This window comes from Galeopterus variegatus, unplaced genomic scaffold (assembly GCF_000696425.1).
Source record: "Galeopterus variegatus unplaced genomic scaffold, G_variegatus-3.0.2 Scaffold14, whole genome shotgun sequence".
In the NCBI taxonomy this organism is placed as follows: Eukaryota; Metazoa; Chordata; class Mammalia; order Dermoptera; family Cynocephalidae; genus Galeopterus; species Galeopterus variegatus.
Window position 1 is genome coordinate 1,559,584 of NW_007726125.1, and position 20,799 is coordinate 1,580,382.

Sequence of the window (20,799 nt, forward strand, 5' to 3'; positions counted from 1 at the left end):
TCTGCACGTGCTGTACACAATTCCTTACTTTCCTTCCCTGTGAAGTGGGCAGAATTTGCTGTTTCTGCCTGGAACTCCCACAGCTTATAAGGACTTGCCTCTCCCAGCATCGGAAGTGAGGGCCAGACCCTGCCTGGGGCCGTGCATCCCAGGGCTCAGCCTTCCTTGTGCCTGGGGCGACGGCCTGTGCTCCCTGGCACATGGAGGAGCACCCCTTCCTGCACTCGCTTCTGGTCCCCAGACCCTAGTCTGGGCCCTGCCTGGCCCTCTCCTTTCAGCTTTGGGTCCTCCCTGATTTTGTCTTTCAGTTGGAAGGTCTGGCACATGGAGAATGACACAGCAAGACCAAGAGGCTCCATCTCTCTCACACCCATGGCCAACGGTGTGGAGAACATGGGGGCTGAGTTCTTGGAAAGTCCGGTCTGTCCCCTTGCCCATCCGCCGTTTTGGCCTCCTCCTCACCTCTTTTGCTTGCATGGTTAGGAAACCCCAATGTGTCAGCCTCCTCAGCGTGAAGCAGCCTCCTTTATTTCACTCATCAATCATTTACTGAGCACCTACTATGTCCAATATAGCCTGTCCTAATCTGAATGGTGCAGGTGGTATGGGGCAGGGAAGTTCCCAAAAAGGAAGTGACATTTGAGCTGTGATCTAAAGGGCGAGAAGAGGAATCAGATGGTGGTGGGGGTGTGGGTGGGGCTTCTGAGGAAATCTCAGCCTTTAAAGGAGTTCACGATCTTGTCCTCAAAGGGCTAGGTTGACACCCTCTGTCCTCCCAGCCTCCCTGACAAAGCCCCCTCCTCTTCACTGCCTTGCGTACCCCAGGGTGCACATTTCACACTGTCATCTGCAAGAATATCCACCCCCTCACCAAAACAACTCTGTAGACTGTGGGGTAAATGGTGCCCTAGACCTTCCTCGGAGGTTTCCTCTTGGCCCCCAACCAGCCACAGCTGAGTCACAAGTGTTCTTCTCTAATGTAGACCATGAGTCCCTAAAGGCAGGATGTGTTTAGCACAGAGCTCTGCACATAGTAGTTGCTCAGTGCATGCTTTGCAAAATTTAATTCAGTAGCTCTCTAATTACTTCCTGTGCAACAGTCCAGTCCCCACCTCAGTACACTTATGAGGTGCCTGTGGGCACACGGGTGGCAGCCAGGGTCTCTCGGCTCTCCAGGCCCCTCAGCCCCAGTTGTCTAATGGGTAGGAAGGCTGACACTGACAGCTCCCTACTGGCTTTAGGAGGAAGGCCAGCTCCCTGGCAGTGAATGGAGCCCTGCAGAGGGCGGGAGGAGCTGGAGAGACTTGGGACCGAAGCCCTTCTTTGGAAGGTAGGTGATTATCTGTGAAGGGCATGGGCTGGCCTGTGGCAGAGGCCATCTTGGGAAACATGAGCGGGGAACCTGCCTTCTGATAAGTGTGGTGAGGGGAGACTGTCAACCTTTGTTGAAGGTAGGAGTCAAGGTGCTTTAGCCAACATTTGCAGGCGAATGAGCTGTGCCGGCCTCTGCCTCAGAGGTGAGCCAGCCTCCCTGTTCCCCAATAGCTTTTAAGCAGCCAGAGCAAAATCCCATCAAGGACCCTGATATGCACTGTGGGGCTGCTCTGGATGAACCAGCCAGGCCTTCCTCTCCGTCTCCCCTCTGCCTTCTGCCCCGTGCAGTCTCTGGGGCACCTTGGGGAACCCCGAGGCTCAGTTTGAAAACTCCTGGGCTGGGCCAGGCCCCTCATTTTACACGGGAAAGCAGAAACCCAGAGAAGGAAAGGGACTGGCCCATGTCATCTAGGCAGCAAGCGTGTGACGCGAGCCTAGATCTCTGCCTCCTGACTGCCAGGCCTGCTGGGGTCCTCGTTGGCTAGATCCTGAGCTGCGAAGAGCTAGAAGGGCAGGGGGAGGCGGTAGGGAAGAGATCTCACCTATCTGCCTGGGTGGGGGACTGGGGAAGAATGACTCCCTCACCCTCCAGGAGGTGGGAGGTGGAGACAGAAAGGCGAGAGGCTCCTTAAAATAGCAGCTGCTGGTTGAATCCTAGTGAACACTGGCTGAACATCTACTAGAAGCTCAGCCTATGGGACCCCAGAGGCTATTCAGGTACCAGCCTTTCCTCCAGGGACGGACGAGGGACCAAATGACCAGTCAAGAACTGGCGTTTGTACTGGGCCTGAAGGCAGTGGGGGCGTGTGCCAGCAGCCGGGCAGAGATGGATGCTTCATACATCCTCTCTTCAGAATAGGAGCTGCTGATTCAGATGACAAGTGTCCCAGGTCCCAAGGGAGTAAATGCAGAGCTGGGAGCCTCTCACCTTGCTTCATGGTCAGGTGGGCATATGACAGGAGACAGGAGGCAGCCACTGTCGTGTGTGCACTTCTGTATGTTGATAAGATTCTTCCTCATCAGTTAATTCCCTTCCAAGCCCTGGAGGCAGGATTATCACTTGGGGTAGTGGGGCCTGCGAGTGCTGCTCCAGGCGCCAGCCACAGCTTCTGTAGACACAGGGACAGGAAGGCCTGAACCATTTCTCAGTTTGCTCTAGACTGGGTTGCCCTTCTGTCCTGTGGATGTCAAGGCCAGTGTCTGGCTTGCCACCTGTCGCCATTTTACTGGGGACATACCTGAGTGGCTACCACCTGGAGGTGCTGAGGATCCTCACTGGGTTGGGAGTCTGGGGAGCCACTCACGCACCCTGCTGGTCCTCTCCCCAGGAGGAGCCTGCAGCCAGTCTTGAGAGCCAGAAGCTTCTGCAGGGAGCACACACAGCTCTTTCGATGGATCTGCGTAGGACTGCTCTGTACTGGTGAGCTTGGGGCCCAGTCCCACCCAGGAGACAGTCTCTCCTGCCCCTGCCATCCATGTCTCAGTGCAGCCTCACTCACTTACCCTATTATTCAACAAATGTTTACTGAGCACCTGCTCAGGGCCAGCTCCTGTGCCAGGTACTGGGGCACCAGTTAAGCCAGAACAGGTCTTGTTCCTGAGGCACTACCTCATGGGTAAGGGAGAGGAACAAATATTCTCATATAAGGCAATAAGCCTTCAAGGAGCAGTCAGAGAGGACTTCCAGGAAGAGGTGACATTTGAGTCCTGCAGGCTGAGTAGGAGTTAGCCAGGTGGGGGAGAAGGACAATGATGAGTGAGAAGGCACCCCAGGCAGGAGGGCCACAGGAGCAAAAGTGAGACCCGGCAGGTACGGGTTTTGATAAAGACTTGTGTCTGACCATAAAGTCCGGAGGGTAAAGTTCTAGACAGCAGTGCCAGAGGATGAGGTGGGAGATGTGGGGGAGGAGAAGGCTTGGTGTTGGGAGTGGACAGGGATGGGAGGATGCTCAGGGACTTGGATTTTACCTTCAAGGCCAGAGAGAGCCATTGGAAGATTTAAATCGAGAAGGATCAGGTTGAATTCACATTGTGGAGCCCTGGAAGAGAGGGGCAGGGAAGATACGGGGGCAGGAGACGTTGAGGGCTATAGGGCATACGTGAGAATGAAACTGTGGCAGGTGAATGGGGTGGATTTGAGAACTCCTAGGACAGTAACTCCGGCTGAACTTGGGAACTGATGGGGTGTGCTGCAGGATGAAGGAGGCCCTGAATCAAGGCTGCCTCAGGTTCCTGCTTAGTGGTGGGGTGCATGCTGATGTCCTCCACATGGCTGGAGAACCCGGACGGAGGAGGTGGTTTTGGCTGAGAGGTGTATGACTTGAACAGTGTGTTGGAGGTACCACTGCCAGGCCATCCAGAGGAAGAGGAGGTGTCCCAGGGACACTTGGAGAATGAATTGAGAAGTGGGTCAAGGAGAGAAGTCTGAGGACCACCACACTAAAAGGGGTGACAGAAGCTGAGTGTATTAGTCCATTTTCTGTTGCTTATAACAGAATACCTGAAACTGGGTAATTTAAAAAGAAATAGAATTTATTCCTTTCAGTTTGTAGTCTGGGAAGTCCACATCCAGGGGGTGCATCTGGTGAGGGCCTTGGTGGTGGTGACTATTCAGCGACGTGGGATACACATGGCAAAATGGCTGAGCAAGAGAGAGCTAAACTCACTCCCTCTCCTTATAGAGCCATCATGACCACACCCATGACCGCTATTAACCCGTCAATGGATTAGTCCATTCACTAGGGCAAGGTCCTCACAATCTAATCACTTCTTCAAGGCCCGAACTTTCAATTACTGTAATTAGGTTTCCCACCTTCTTAACTTGGTTACAGTGGGGATTGAGTCTCAGTGGGTTTGGGGGGACATCTACAGCACCAAGGGAACAAAGAGTTTCAAGAAGGAGGGAAAGCATCTCTGCAGAGGACCAGCAGGACAAAGACTGAGCCACGTCCATTGATTTAGGGGAAAAGAAGTCACTGGTGACTTAGGGAGTAGGTGCAAAAACTGGGTTGGAGGGCCGGCCCGGTGGCGCACTGGATAGTGCGCCGCTTGGGAAGCGCGGCGGCGCTCCCGCCCGAGGGTTCGGATCACACGCACCCAAAAAAAGCTAGTAGGGAAACTTGCCAGAATTTGAACCCAGATCTGCCAAAACTCCAAAGTCAGACCATAATTGTGTCTCCCAGTGTGTAAATATCTATCAAATACTTTGTGCACATGTGTGAACATGCCAAACTTTGAATGATTTAAGTATAACCTGTATTTTAATACTTAGGACAGCATCATAAAATTAATTTCTAAATGAATATTGAAATTTATCCAGTTTCTATGTTTAGCAATTGGTGTTAATTTACCTCTCATAAGTGCTAGAAAGGTTCTACAATACCTCCTCCAGCCCTTTTATACTATTCAAGCTTTTTATTAGCCCTAATGTTGATTGCCTTCCCAGGGCATCTACTAGTTTGAGTATAATTTGTCTAATTAAATTTAAAGAAGAGATGTTTCAGGGAGCACCATTTCATCATTTCCTCTTAAACTCTATGCTGTGGACAGCAAGTGTAGAGAGCTCTTTGAGAAATTTTTTATGAGAACATGGAGGGGATATGAACGGGTCGTATGTGATCAAGTGTCAAGGATGGGCATGGGCGCCACGCTCGCTTCTGTGAGCTGACGTGGGAAGTTTGTAGGAAAAACGTGAAGGAAGAGGAGATGGAAGGAAGAGGCTCCTAATTCTGTCAGTTTGGAGATGAAGAGGGGAGGGTGGGTATTGATGCAGAGACCGTCATAGGTGGCTAGAGAGGGGAGAGGGCTGTGAGAGAGGTGGCAGCAAGGGCCCCCGTTTGCTTGATGAACTGAAAGCAGGGTCATCTTCTGAGATGGGTTGGTTCTTGGTCCCTCACAGCTTCCTTCTAGAGAGAGTGTCTGAGACAGTAAATAAAGTCTTCCTTTGTCAGGGTCTTCTCCATTCCCCATTGCTAGCACCTTCACTCAGACTCTGACTTGTTTCTCTTGAAGAAATGATTGAATTCTTTCTAGTAGAGAATGAAAATGACCTCTTTCATCCTATTTCCACGTTTGTCCTGGCTGTCAGGAACTCAATCATTAAGTTATCCCTTGCGATGATCAGCGTTGACTTTCTCCATGTTTGGTTGTTTCAATTTCCTCTGGCTCTTTAATGTCTTTATTGTGTCACATCTTTCATGGTGCGGCCCTTCCCTACTTTCTAGGACTAGGTATGATAGAGAAATGAAGCTCATGTTCTAAGCACTTTGTGTATGAGTGATAACCATAGCTTCCTCAGGATGGCTATCTCCATGGGTGCAAAGACAGCCTTGGTGCCATCAAACTACCATGATGGCCTTAGTGTCCCCGGTCTCAGAAGAAGAGTGTGCCTCTTGCCCATCATTCCAGACAGAGTCCCAGGGAGTTCTTTGATTGGCCCAGCTCAGTTCATGTGCCCATCCCTGAACCAAGCCCTATACCCAGGGGGATGGTGGTCTCACCCTCCTCGAAGTGGGTCAGGCACCCCTGAACCACATGTCCTAAGAGGTGGGAAGGCGTGTCCAAAAGAAAAAGAAAAGTTCTGTCACCAGAGGGGTGAATAGATCCTCAATGGGTAAAAATACTCCCTAAGACACAGTTCTCCTCGAGCCCTGCCTGGAGGATTCCTCTTCATTGCCTCCTTTCTCTGAGCCCCCATCGTGGCCTCCCCACATCCTCCCACCCTTCCTGGCCTGCCCCAACCACAAAGCGCAGGCACCAGGGTGAACAGAACTTATTTGAATCCTGGACCAATGTCCTACGGGTGTGAGTCCCTTAACTTCACTGGCCTCAGATGTCTCATTCTATAAATGGGCATCACTGTAGCATGACCTTGTAGGAGTGGCATGAGTTTCACTGTCAAGGTGCATATGAAGTGCTGAGCTCAGCGCCTGGGACCCCGGTGCCTCTGCCAGCCAGCTCCCCCTCCCTGAGCTCCTGTCACCTGTACCTGCATTCCTGGCTAAATGCCACTCACACAGTTTGCAATCCCAGCCCACGAGCTGCTGCTGTGTGAGAGAAAGGTGACTTTATTTTATATAACTTGACTTCTTTTCCATTTCAATTTTTATCATTCCACTGAGTGATGGGAACTTAATTTCTGTCACTTTGGAATCTCTCTTTGCCTCTTTTCCCAGGGGGCCCTGTGGGGGCTTATCCACTATCACCTTTCAAGTGTCTACTGAACTGTCCACTTCTCCAAGCAGTCCTAGGTTCTCCATCCTTGCAGGTGGCCATGGAGATGCCTCTTTCTCCATTGTGGCCCGCTCTGGTCTCCCACCTCTCTCCTCTTCCATGCACTCTTGGGGACCTCTCTGCTGCTTCGGGGCCTGCTGAGATGTGCAGAAAACTTCACAAGCTTTCTCCAGCTCTGCCTGCCCACACACCATGCAAGCGCTCCTCTCTCTGAAGTCTCAGGGCCATTCTGGGCTCTACCCAGGAAGCAAGGTACAGGGCTTCTCTGCCTGCTATGCCACAAACACACCTGGGCCTTGGCCACCTTGCCAGCCTCAGGCCCTTCTGCTATCTGTCATCACATTCCCTTCTGGAGGCATAAGCACAGACTGGGTTCAGCTGTACAAAGGATAGGAAGGAAATTCCAGGAAGAAAATGGTCATTGGTTAATATTTCAGAACAGAGTCCCGGCATGTGATCTCCTTCATGGAGGAACCGACTTTTCATCTCTGTCCCCCATGGGACCTGGCATGGCCCTGGGCCGCAGCAGTTGCTCCAGTGATGCCCAGAGACTCGTGCTATCCTGCTTCACAGCCTCCTCACGCATCTCTTCCCTCGCGTTTAGTCAGCACTGTACAGTTTGCAAAGCCCTTTGACTCCCATTCTGCCAGTTAACTTGTAACACCCTTTCGACACAGTAGGGATGATTGTTCTCATTTGCAGATGAGGAAACTGAGGCTCAGAGAGGTTGGGTGACTTTCCTGCCCTCCATGCTCTGGGTGGGGTAAGGTGGAGTCGGTGGGTAATGCTGCAGGGCCTGGAAGGTGGTATCACCATCGCTGACCCTTTCTCTGTCTCATCCCCCAGCGTACGCTGCCTTCCTGCTTACTGCCTGCCTCCTGGATTTCCAGAGGGCCCTGGCACTGTTTGTCCTCACCTGTGTGGTCCTGGTCTTTCTGGTCTATAACCAGCTGAAGAGGCTTCTGGGGCCAAGGCTGAGGAGGTGTATCAAGCTTCAGGAACATTCCCGCCTGAACCTCTGGTTTAAGAGGTGAGTGAGCGCAAGGCCTGCAGCAGAGCAGGGGGAGGGCACATTGGCTGAGGGGTCACAGCAGGGCTGAAGGAGGAGGGACTCAGCTCTTGTCCCTCCAGAGGGGAGGGCTCCTGTGTCATGGGGAACACGCCTCGCCCTGCTTACCTTCTGGGGGTCCAGGGCAGGACTTGCTGGGTGGTTTCAAAGGAAGCAGCCATCTTTGTGGTTCTCCGCCCCAGTTACAACAGGTGATTATGAACACTGAGAACAGGACTCAACAGTTTCTTACATTCAGACATGCCAGCCCATCCAAACGGGGAGGGTGCATATCAGTGCCTGCCATCAGATCACCTGGGCATGTGCAAGCCATATAGCTGCCAGGGACCACCCCTGGAGACCTCTTCAGCAGGCTAGATTGGGGTCTATGTTCCAATATTTTTAGTTAGCCCCCAGCAGATTCTGAAGAAGCCAACATGTCCCTGGACAACAGTTTGGGATCCCTTGGTTTTCAAACTGGATTCTTAGAGCTCCGGGAACTGTGGAGATGTCATAGGGCAGGGGAGCGAGGTTGGGGAAGGGAACATCAGACCTCCCCTCTCCCCATTTACACCAGGCAGGTCTAAATGTATGTGTTTTATAAACAGAAGTTTGCAAAAAATTTAGTTGGAAGAAAAGGTTTCTATGATTTAAAAAAAACTCTGAAGAATACCAACCTTTTTCAGTCCTCTATTTTGTTGATGAAGAAACTGATTACCAAAGATATTCAATGACTAAGTCAGGGTGGTGCAGAGCACAGTGATGTTTTCCAAAGTGAGATCCATACACCACAGCAAATGGATCTGAGCCAGTCGATGGATGAACATATTTAAAATTTTGCTTATAAATATATTTATTTTTATATTTGCCTTCTCTTTATTAAATAGATTTGTAAAGGGATTTAGTTTTACAATGGTCTTCTATTTATGACAAGTCATTGATAATGCTTTTTCATTTGAGGGATTGATATAAAGTTCCCTTTTAAAACTACGTGCAGATAAATTGAACTTCATAAAAACTAGAAACTTTTTGATTCAAAGGACACCATCAAGAAAGCAAAAAGGCAACCCACAGAATGGGAGAAAATATTTGCAAATCATATATCTGATAAAGGACTTGTATCCAGAATTACAACTCAACAATAAAAAGACAAATAACCCAATTGAAAAATGGTAAAAGGATTTGAATAGACATTTCTCTGAAGATATACAAATAGCTAACAAATAGAAAACGTGATCAGTATCACTAGCCATCATGGAAATTCAAATCAGAGCCGCATGAGATACCACTTCACACCCACTTGGATAGCTATAGTCAAAAAGACAGAGAATAACAAATATTGGTGCAGACATGAAGAAATGGAAACCCTCATATACTGGTGGTGGGAACGTAAAGTGGTGCAGCTGCTTTGGAAAACAGTTAGGCAGTTCATTAAAATGTTACACATGGAGTTATCATATGATCTAGAGCTTCCACTCATAGGTATATACCTAAGAGGAATGAAAATACATGTCCATACAAAAACTTGTGCACAGATGGTCATATGGCACTGTTCATAATAGCAAAGAAGTAGAAAAACCCAAATTTCCATCAACTGAAAAATGGGTGAAGGAAAAAAAAAACATGTAATGAAACATTATTTGGCCATAAAAAGGAATGTAGCACTGATAAGTACTGCAATAATGATGAATTCTGAGAACATTATGCTAAGCGAAATAAGCCAGTGGTGAAGAACCACGTACTGCATGATTCTGCTTGTATGACATGTCCAGAATGGGCAAGTCTATAGAGACAGAGAGTAGATTAGTGATTGCCTAGGGCTGGGCTGGATGGGAGGATTGAGCTGATGAAAATGTTCTAAAATTGTGGTAATGGTTGCATGAATCTGTGACTATACTGAAAACCATGGGTGAATTGTATGGTATGTAAATTTTGTCTCAATAAAGCTGTTAAAAAAATACATGCATTTTATTTCGGCTTCCAGTCAAGATGGAGTAACAGAGACCAGGTTTACCTGTGACTTGCAACAACTAAAAAACAGTAACAATATATAAAACAAGAGCTCCTAAGACATTGGACATCAGGCAACAAAGGACAGTGATCCTTGAGAAACAGGAAACAAATGGGGTGAGCCCTATGTCATCTCAGTTTACTGCTTGGACGGCTTCCAGGCCAGAGCATGGGGATGGGGAACTGAGGTGGGGTGAGCAGATTCCCTGAGTTGAAGAGACAGAGCTGGAAATCCAGGGAAGCCAAGGTGGCTAGAGTTCATATTACAGAGTACCAGAGAAGAGAGAGCTGCAGAGAGAAAACTCCAGAGGTATGCAGAAAGTCCTTCTCTAAAATCCAGTTGAGTTCTGATCAGTAAATGCATATGAGGAAACTACTCAAGGCCTGGGGAAGAACCACCCAAAAGGATGAGAGGGAATTGTGCCTAGAACCAAATAGAACCAGGAATAGTGTCTATTCCCAGCAGTCACAGTGGAAAACCTCACAATTCACAGGGCATTGTTTAAAGTACTAAGAAGGGTCTTGGTTCAGTAGCAGGGAAAAAAATAACCCCAGAATAAATGCTGCTCAGGCCCTCCCTAACTAACTTTAAGGATAAAACCTGAAAGAGTCAAACAGAACATCAGTGAACCACGGCACAACATCAAGTGGGCAAATATACCTTCAATTAAAGTCTCCAAAGGAGGGGCCAGCCTGGTGGCGCACTGCTACAGTGCGCCACTTGGGAGCGCGGTGGCGCTCCCGCCGAGGGTTCGGATCCCACATACAGACCGGTTCCCGCTCACTGGCTGAGCGAGGTGTGGGAGCAACACCGAGGGTTGCGATCCCGTTGCCGGTCCCGGTCCGGTATGGGTGCGACACTGAGGGTTGTGATCCATTGCCGGACATGAAAAAAGACAAAAAGGAAAAAAAAAAAGTCTCCAAAGGAGAATGAAGGTGGAAAGAATATTTAAAGAAATAATGTCCAAAAAAATTACAAATTTGATGAAGATTGTACACCCAAAGATTCAAGAAGCACAAGAAACATGAAGATTATACCAGGGTACCTCATAACTAAATTGCTTAAAACCAATGATAAAGAGAAAATCTTAAAAACAGCTAGAGAAAAAAGACACGTACAGAGTAACAAAGATATGAATTACTAGCAGATTTATTTTCAAAAACAGGTGAGAAAATAGTGGAACAGTAAACAACAACAAAACCCCAAAACCTGTCAACCTAGAATTCTGTAAAGTGAAATATCTTTTTAAAAAAGAAAGGGAAATAAGAACTTTTTCACGCATACAAAAGCTGGAATAATTTTTCAGACACAGAAAAGCAGATTCGTACTACAAGAAATGTTAAAAGAAGTTCTTCAAACAGAAGGAAAATGATACCAGATGGAAACCTGGTTCTACATAAGAAAATGAAGAGCACAAAAAGTGGTAACTACGTGGGTAAATACAATGACTATTAAAAATTTCCTTCACATGTAATCAATTTTTATGAAGCAAGAATTATAACATCTAGTGGAGTTTATATTCTATGTAGAATAAATCACAATAGCACAAAGGCTTGGAAGGAAGAAATGAAATTATATTGTAAGGTTTTTAGACTATATAATGTGAAGTAGTGTGGCATGGCATGAAGGTAGATTGTGACAAAGATCGTAATTAAAATGTATACTATAAATGCTAAAGCAACCACTAAGATAACTCAGCATAGAGTTAGAGCTGGCACGTCAAAAAAGGAGAATCACTTATAAATAGTCAATCTGAAAGATGGTAGAAAAATAGAAAAAGAGAACAAAGAACAGGCAGGAGCGGCCGGGGAGCTCACTTGGTTAGAGCGTGGTGCTGATAACAAACGCCAAGGTCAAGTGTTTGGATCCCCGTACTGGCCAGCCACCAAACAACAACGACAATAACAAAACAAAAACCTGCACATGGATATTTACAGCATCTTTATTTATAATTGGCAAAACTTGGAAGAAATCAAGATGATCTTCAGTAGGTGAATGGATAAATAAACTACGGCACACCCACACAATGGACTATATTATTCAATGCTAAAAGGAAATGAGCTATAAAGCCATGAGAAGACACGGAGGAAATTTAAATGCATGTTACTAAGTGAAAGAAGACAATATGAAAAGGCTACCTACTGTATGATTTTAATTATATGACCTTCTGGAAAAGGCAAAACTATGGAGACAGTAGGAAGATCAGAGGTTGGGACTGGGGGAGGGATGACTAGGTGGAGCACAGAGGATTTTTAGTGGAGTGAAAATACTGTGTATGATACGTGCATTAGTCTGTTTCTGTTGCTTATAAAAAAATACACTGAGCTGGGTATTTTATAAAGAAAACGAAATTTATTGCTTACAGTTTCAGAGGCTGGAAGTCCATAGAGCAGGGAACACATCTGGTGAGGTGACTTTACAGCAGTGCAGGGTGTTGCATGGCAAGAATGGCAGAAAGAGAGACTAACCTCTCTTGTGCTCTCCCTTTAAAGCCCTCAGAACCACGCCCCCGACCACCATTATTAATCCATTCACTGCAGCATGGTCCCACAATCCAATCACCTCTTCAAGGCCCCACCTTTCAATGACCATGATAGGATTTCCCACTCTGCCATTTTCTAGATGGGGGTACTTGGGCATGTTATTTAACCTCCCTGTGCCTCAGTTTCCTCACAGAGAAAAAAGAGGACAGTTACAGTATGTCTCTCAGTGCTTGGCATAGTACCTGGCACATAACTGGTGCCCAGTAAACATTAGCTGTTTTGAGTAGTACCCAGTGAGTTGATGTCCAGGTCTGGGCTAGACCTTGAGCACCTGATGCCAGGACCTGGTCTCTCCCACCCTTTAGGCTGCCTCCTGGACAAGCAAACCTCAGCCCCAGGTAGGGAAGTATTGCTGTCGAGGTTGGATCCAGTCGTTGGTCTTAGGTGCTTGGCTCAGTGCCGTGGACTGACATTGCTTCTAGGCATTTGGGGGCAGAGCCCATGGCCCACAATACTGAGTCCTGGGCTGCATATCACCCCACTCCCCCATCCCCAAGGTCAGAGGCTGGGCTGAGCATCATAGCAGTTGTGAGAATTCCTGTCCCTGGGTGGAGCCATGTACTTGGCACTGTGCTAAGCTCAGTACACACATTCTCTTATTTAATCCTCTCAGCAACCTTGAGAAATGGGAGAGTCTTTATCTTCATTTGACCCAATGAGGAAACTAGACTCAAAATGGCTAGTGGTCTGCCTGAGGTCACACAGCTAGATTAGCACTTCCTAGCAAATAGATCCAGAGCTTGTGCTCTTTCCCCTGTGCTATGCTCTCTCTCCTCCTCCCAGACCCAAGCACCCTTCCTCTGAGCCCCCGGGTGCTGTCGTGTGCGTGTGGCATGGGGAATGCTGAGGATGACAGCTTTCTGCCTCTCCCCCACAGGAGTCTAGCGCTCGCTGCCTTCCTGGTCCTGGTCCTGTGGCTGTCTCTGGACACCTCCCAGCGGCCTGAGCAGCTGATCTCCTTTGCAGGAATCTGCGTGTTCATCACTGTCCTCTTTGCTTGCTCGAAGCATCACTGCGCAGTGAGTGCTTAGTTGTCAGGCCCAGGGATGGAAGCAAGAGTGGATGATTCTCTCTTCTGCCCCTAGGCTGGGAGCTGGGAGCTGGGAGCTGGGAGCTGGGGTAGGGGCAGATGCTCCTGTTGGGAGAGCCCCAGAGGCTCAGATCCTGGAGAAGACCTGGGTGTATCAAGACAGGCTCCCTGTGAGGCTGGTGAGGAGGCTGCAGGACTAGAGACCCATAGTAGGTCATTACCTCTCAGTATGGTCCTCAGACTCCCCAGCAGAGCAGGGGGTGCTGCCTGGAGAGACCTGGCTGGTTGTCTCTCCAGATTCAGAGACCATCAGGGGCATTTTTTTCCTTGGTAAATCCAAGCCTGGTCCTCAGGTCTGTAAGCTCAGGATTTCCCTCCTCACCTCTGTAAAACATGGAGCCGGAGCTCCAGAGTCTGTCTGAGGAGCCAAGGGTTTCTTAGAATCATTAGCTTAAAATGGTAGTTCTCAAAGTCTGCTGCTCAGCCCTGCTGCATCAGTATTGCTGAGAACTTGTTAGAAATGAGCATTCTTAGGCTCCATCCCAGGCCTACTGAGTCAGAAGTTCAGGGCTGAGGCCCAGCAATCTTCATTTCAGCAAGCCCTCAGCTCTTTCTGATGCACACCAAAGTGACCATCTGCCCATTCAGAGGACTCGGCCTGCATGCCCCCGGTTGGCCCTGGTGGATTGGGCAGAGGGACTCTTGTGTCTCTCTGCCTCCATGGCCAAGCAACCACTCCATGGTATCCGGACCCCGCTCTGTTTCATACCGTGGCCACTACCATACCCAGGCGACAGCTGAGCCTCCCAGGAGCTTCTGATGCATGCCTAAGCTTGGGAATCACTGCTGAGGAGTCACTACGTGCTGAGAAGGAACAGTAGTCCTAAGAAGCCCAGCTCTCCTCTGCTGGGGTGGGCCATCGAGGGAGTGGGGGTTGGGGTGGCTGGGAGCCCTGCCTGTGGAGGAGAGATGGCGGAGGTTCAGGTAGACTGAGGTTACTCTGAGCTAGAGAGTAGCTGGGCCGTGAGCAGGTTTGTACTCAAGCCCTGAGGCCAGACCTCCAGGCCACAACTCTGTCTCCCCCCCACTCAGTGATGACCCAGGGACTAAGTGCCATGGCACGCTCAAGGACTGGCCAAGTTTCTTGTGGGTCCTTGGTTAGAATCTGGCCCCTCCCCTGGCTACTGCCCCAGGCCCATTGCTTCCAAGAGCAGGACTTATTCTGAATCTAAGGGAGTGTGTGACCATCAGCAGCAGGCCCATGGCTCTGACTGGGTCCAGCCCTAGCCTACAGACAGGCCAAAGTTCCCATTGCCCCTCAGCAGCCCTGTGCCCTCCGCCCTTTCTCCCACCCTGTTCCCCCAGGAAGCTGGGCTCACCAGGACCTTTCTGTTGCATGGCAGGTGTCCTGGCGGGCCGTGTCCTGGGGCCTTGGGATGCAGTTTGCACTTGGACTCTTTGTCATCAGAACAGAACCAGGATTTAATGCATTCCAGTGGCTGGGTGACCAGATCCAGGTGTGTACATGGGGCCTGGCTGCCCAGAGTATCTTAGGATGCCAGGGAATGGGGAGGGGGGAAGGTGGGCAGTGAGGCATAGAAGAGGGCTCAGGACCAGGAGGAGGGGTGGACTGGGGGCCCAGACCAGGTGGGCAGCCGGGGGCTGGGTGGTACAGTGGCTGCTTCCCTCAGGCCTGGGCCCCGGCCCTGACAGAGTCGTCCTACGGAGGAGAATCCCAGCCTGGGAGTTCCTGAGGGCACCTGGACACCATGGCACATGGCCTGTGGTGGTCATCAGTGATTTGGAACTTATTATAGTTAAAAGCTCTGGAAAAAACTGCAAGTAATTTACTTAGTGTGTGTCTGTGTCTGTTTAAAAGTAATGTTTACTGAATTTAACACTATTGGTGTTTATTGTGGTAAAATGTACATTACAGAGCATTCACCATTCTAACTATTTTTAAGTGTCATTAAGCTCATGCACATTGTGCAACAATCATGATTTACTTTTTTTTTTTTTTTTTCCCATTTTGTCTTTTTCCGTGTCCGGCAATGGATCGCAACCCTCAGTGTCGCGCCCGTACCGGACCGGGACCGGCAACGGGATTGCAACCCTCGGTGTTGCGCCCGGACCTCGCTCAGCCAGTGAGCGGGAACCGGTCTATATGTGGGATCCGAACCCTCGGTGGGAGCCTCTCAAGCGGCGCACTGTAGCATTTACTTAGTGTGTGTCTGTGTCTGTTTAAAAGTAATGTTTACTGAATTTAACACTATTGGTGTTTATTGTGGTAAAATGTACATTACAGAGCATTCACCATTCTAACTATTTTTAAGTGTCATTAAGCTCATGCACATTGTGCAACAATCATGATTTACTTTTTTTTTTTTTTTTTTCCCATTTTGTCTTTTTCCGTGTCCGGCAATGGATCGCAACCCTCAGTGTCGCGCCCGTACCGGACCGGGACCGGCAACGGGATTGCAACCCTCGGTGTTGCGCCCGGACCTCGCTCAGCCAGTGAGCGGGAACCGGTCTATATGTGGGATCCGAACCCTCGGTGGGAGCGCCACCGCGCTCTCAAGCGGCGCACTGTAGCAGTGCGCCACCGGGCCGGCCCATGATTTACTTTTTAAAATAGAAATTATCAGGTTTAATCCTCTACTCACCTCCCTCTCTCTCACCACCTCGCACTTGCCTGTGCTCTGTGCGGGGTGCGGGGAGGGGACCCTGCATGTCTGGAGTCTGTGCCCACCTGCTGGCCTCGCTGACAGCATCTGTGTGGGCACTGTGGAGTTGCTACTCTGGTCAGGTCTTCATTTTATTAGATTGGAACACTCAGGCCCGGACAAGAAAAGTGACTTGTCCCTGCAGTCCAAATGCACATGCAAGACCTAAACACAGAGCTCCCGCAGAAGTGCAGCTGGACTCGAACACCAAGGCCACCAGCCTGGGATGGGGACCAGATGAGCAGAGGTTGTGCTGTGGGTTGCCAGGGGACTGGGCAGACACAAAGGCTCCACCTGTGACCACCTTCTCCACACCTCTCACGGTCTTGCTTCTTCCATCTTCTCTTTATTTTCCTAACAATGCTCATCTCAGAATATTTCTTTAAAATTGATCATAAAGGGGTCTCTGCAGAAAATGCTCAGAATTGATGCACCCATGACTGTGGCTTTAGTGCACGTTGCCAGGCGGGGCCTCCTAATAAGGGCCTGGGGGCCACGTCCCTGGGCCAACCTGCCTGGGCCCTTGGCACCCTCTCTCCCGCCAGGGCCATGGGCAGTGGGAGGGCACGCGGCCCCTCCAGGTCAGCTCCATCTGCTTTTCTGGCCACTGTTCCCTCCCTCCACCCTTCCTAGCCTCACACCATGTTTTTGTTTTGTTTTTTCCTTTCAGATCTTCCTGAGCTACACCGAGGCTGGCTCCAGCTTTGTGTTTGGGGAGGCTCTGATCAAGGATGTCTTCGCCTTTCAGGTCAGCTCGACTCTTGGTCCAAGAGGCTTTAGCAGCAGCTGCCCAGCTGCCTCCAGCTAGTGGGGCTTCCAAGCAAGCCGGCTGGGCCAGGAGGAGAGTAGAGGCGAGGCCGGGGTGGGGGAGGGCAGAGGATTCTGTGGCAGAAGCTGAGGAAGCTTGCCTCGGAGGCCTGGGAGGGGCAATGTGTTCAACAGGTGTTATGTCTTTGCCATATCGTGTGAACTTTACAAAAGTGAGATATTCCTGTAGTGTTTTCCTTAAATATGACCTCCCAAATGATAGAATTTCTGGAAGGCTGAGGTCAAGAAGCGGGAGAGGGAGCACAGGGCTGGCTCCTGTGAGAACCTAGCCCCTGACATGGGGGCTCTGGGCCTGTAAAGGACAGTTTCCAGGAACGCTTAGACTCAAATGATCCTCCAGCATGCTGCTCCTCCTTCAGGACCCTCACAGCCACCTGTGCCAGGAAACCTGCCCTTATTAGTCCAGCTGCAAGCTAGAGCTCCCTACTCTCTAGCCTCCCGGACCTGCCTTCCTTCCAACAGAAATTTATCATATACCTAGTGCGGTGCAAAATAGTATAGGAGAAAGTGTGTTCCATTTCTAACACTCTTTGTCTAATGGCAGAGCCCCAACCCTGATTTAAAGCAGGGCGGCCTGTGCCGAGTGTGCTGCTGGTGTTCTGGCTGGAACTGCGGCTGTATTTCTTCTTTCCCCAGTTAACTGCTCAAGTGCCTACATGCCCTACATGCCTTGTTTAGTAAGAACTCTAGCATAGTCCTCCTCTGCCCGCCTCAAACCCAAATTGTCTGAAGACCCCAAGGTTCACTCCACACTTAAGCTCCACTTCCAAATGCCAGGCAGAAAGGGAGAGACCTGGGGCTCCACTCACCCAGTAGCTGGCCCCAGCTTTCTGCTGTCGTGGCACCTTGGAGGGAAACTGGTGCCACTCAGTCCGCACCACCATCCTGGACCGCTATAACTGTGGAGCTACTATGCAGGACCCTGTGTGCAGGCTCTGGGGGCTTCTGCTTTTAGTCCTTACTCTGGCCACTGTTTCCAGAGCCTCCCCACCCTGCTGGGGGTGCTGGACCCTCGAAGTTTCCTGCCTAAGCCATGCACTTGTCCATGGATTTGTGGGCTGGTGTTAAGCCAGGTCATAAGTCCAAACCCTCCTGCCTGCCCCTGCCCCTGACCTCTGGCGAGTTCCCCTTGGAGCATCACTGTCTGTTGTGCCAGCTCTCCGGGGAATGAGGGGTTCTAACAATGTCAGCCCTAGAGGAGAGGGAGGGAACCAGGTTCCTACCTTCTCAGGAGTCTTCTTGACCCCTGGACAAATTTGCCCGTCATATTTTCTGAGACCAGTTCTGTGTAGGGAGAATATTGGGAGGGGCAGCCTCTGTCAGACCCCCAAAGGTCCTCTACTGCCACTCCCTGAGGGCAGGGGGGGCTGCTGCTTTCACATTTGCATAGCCAGGGAGGGAGGGCCAACCAAGGTTTCAGAGAAGAGCACTGAAGATCTGCTTCACGGTGACCTCTTGTGTTCTTGCGTCCACCCAGTCAGAGAAGTTCCAGCAGAGGCTGACACTTTAAAAACAAACACACAACACGCTGCATTGACCCTCCCCAGGCAGCTGGGTTCAAATGTGATAAGAGAGGTATAAAGGAAAGTGCCTGGGGGATCCTTCTAGGGAGAGATTGTTTAGAACTAGGGTCAGTGAGAAAGATTCCCTGTGGAGGTGGCATTTGACATGGAGCTTCAGGACAGGAAAGATTTGGACACATGGAGCTGAGCAGGAAGAGGGAGTGGCATGGACAGCAGCACAGAGGTGAGAACGCACTGGTGGGTCCCAGGCACAGGGCACGGTTCAACATGACGGACATGTAAGCTGTTTCCTCAAGGGAAATGAGAGCCTCATTAACCAAAGAAGGGGAGCACAGGTGCCAGGCAGGCCAGGCAGCTGCTATCCACCAGTGCCCCACCTGCTTCTCTCCTCTCCCAGCACTGAGCGTATCTCGGCTTGCTGCTGTTCCTGTGGGGTTAGCGTGTTTCCTCCTGCCTTCTCTCCCTTTCTGGAAGAATGTGCGCACACCTGCTGCGGCATCTCTCCCTGAATCACCCTTTAGAATCATGAATTCCTGGGCTGTTAGTGCTAAGAGGGAGCTCAGTAGTCTTTGTATTACAGATGGTCCAGCCAAGCCCTAGAGAGGAGCAGTGAACTGGCCATAGTTGCCCAGCACTTTCGGGCAGAGCTGGAGCTAGGCCTGTCCCCAGGCTTCCAGTGGAGGGATGTTTTCTTCCTCAGACTATAAGTAGAAATCAGTGGCATCGTGTCTCCCCTCCAAATACGAAAAGCACCCCTGCTAACAATAATGATCATTTAAAACCTCCTAACAGTGACAAAAGACTTTGAGATTGGATGTTTAGTCAAAAGAGAATAACAGGTGAGTTGGGTTTATCATTAACCAGCCTCAGCATTTCCCAGTCAAGCACTAGCAGTTTCCTGGTTCCTGGGAGGCCCTGTCTTCTGGACAAATTCCTGGTCAGTGTATTGGCCCATGGCATCCTTAGCAATGCCAGGTCAGACGAGGGAGGACTTAAGACAAATGCTCCGTGGCCTCAGAATTCCCTTTCTCACAGATTCACTAATCACAAAACTTTGTTCCCCCTTCCCCTCCCCCACACGTGCTTTCCAAGTTTGGGATGTGCCCTCAAGGCAGAGGTGGCTTTGTTAAGTGCTGAGTTGAATGAAAGGCTCAGGAGGTTTCTCTCCATTCTCTTCATGAATCATGTGGACCCAATCCAAGGCCTTTGGCCAATTTCAGCCTGGAGAGGTCTTCTCTGAGCGCACTCAGATTCTCAGAATCCAAGCTCCTTCCTGCTGGGCCACGGTCCAGCTGATCTCTTCTCTAGGAAGTAGAGTCTCTCCCTGGGGCTTCTTCAGCCCTCAACCCACCCTGGGCCTGGAGTCCAGCACAGCTGACGTGGCAGTCACCACCTGGCTGTATCAGCTTGATGAATCATTCCGCCTTGGCTCCATCTCCTTTTAGTAACTTTCCACCCACATGATCAGCCCCTCCCCCGTCCCTCCCGCAGCCCTGCATCCTTCCTGGGTCTGGCTGACCTGGGAGTACTCTCATTCTTCCACTTTCACTCCAGCCCTGGAACTCGCATCCACCTACTAAGCTAGCAGTGCTGTTCACATCTTCTCCCCAAGCAACCCCTAGGGTGAAGGAAAATATGTTGACCTCCCAAGTGGCCTACAGTGCCAAATTTTACATGCATACACACACACACACACACACACACACAGATCAAATGAGGTAAAGACTGAAATGTGCCATTGGACTTGGTAGTTAAGGGGTCACTGGTAACCTTAGGGAGCATGATTTCCAGGGGAGGGAACGTGAAATAAGTGGGGCCTGGGGTGGGATGGCTGCAAGGAGGGAGATGGGACAATTGAGGCAGGAGAAATCTGTTGAGAATGTGGCATCCCGGTAGAGACAGGCATGAAAGGGCAGAGTGGCAAGGTCATTCTGGGCAAAGGGATGGCACAAACAAAAACAGGAGGCATGTCTGGGGACAGCCAAGAATCCAGTCTGTCTGGACTTGGAGTTCCTTCTGCATTTTGGTAATGGTGGTAGAACGGTGGACATGCAGTCGCCTCTAAGGAATCTTCCAGGTTTGGGTGTCTGTGGTTTGCTGTGGCCCAGGGCTGGTGACAGGGCCCTGACTACAGTGATTGGGCCTTGGTGTCTGGGAGAGTGGGGGTTTGCTCAGACAGCCTTAGGAAGCCATCAAGAGCTCTGGCTCAGCTTCCTCTGGAAAGAGGGGGGAGCAGGGCCATATCCTTAGAGCTTTTAATCCTATCCTACCTTCAAAGCCTGTTTCCTGGCAAGGTGATTATGTCTGCTCAGAGGGTCTAGTGTTCACTCTAGGGCCATGGTTCTCAGAGTGTGGTGTCCAGATCACGGCACCAGCTGCATCTGGAAAGGCCAAAACCTCAGGCCGCAGCATAGACCTCCTAAAGCAGAAACTTTGGGGGTGGGGCTCAAAATTTACATTGCTAACAAGTTCTTAGATGCTATTGCT

General features: G+C 50.1%; 1 protein-coding gene across 3 annotated transcripts in view; it reads left to right on the forward strand.

Annotated features, from left to right (window-relative positions):
* The first annotated feature begins 315 nt into the window (after positions 1-315).
* Positions 316-20,799, forward strand: part of SLC28A1 (solute carrier family 28 (concentrative nucleoside transporter), member 1) — a 70,074-nt gene continuing 49,590 nt past the window's right edge. For all 3 annotated transcript variants that reach the window (XM_008565806.1, XM_008565798.1, XM_008565811.1), the window contains exons 1-7: positions 316-420; positions 1,242-1,330; positions 2,703-2,794; positions 7,453-7,636; positions 13,086-13,227; positions 14,642-14,755; positions 16,632-16,709. In XM_008565806.1, the coding sequence (XP_008564028.1) occupies positions 325-420; positions 1,242-1,330; positions 2,703-2,794; positions 7,453-7,636; positions 13,086-13,227; positions 14,642-14,755; positions 16,632-16,709 (795 nt within the window). In that variant the 5' untranslated portion in view covers positions 316-324. The remainder of the gene's footprint in view (positions 421-1,241; positions 1,331-2,702; positions 2,795-7,452; positions 7,637-13,085; positions 13,228-14,641; positions 14,756-16,631; positions 16,710-20,799) is intronic.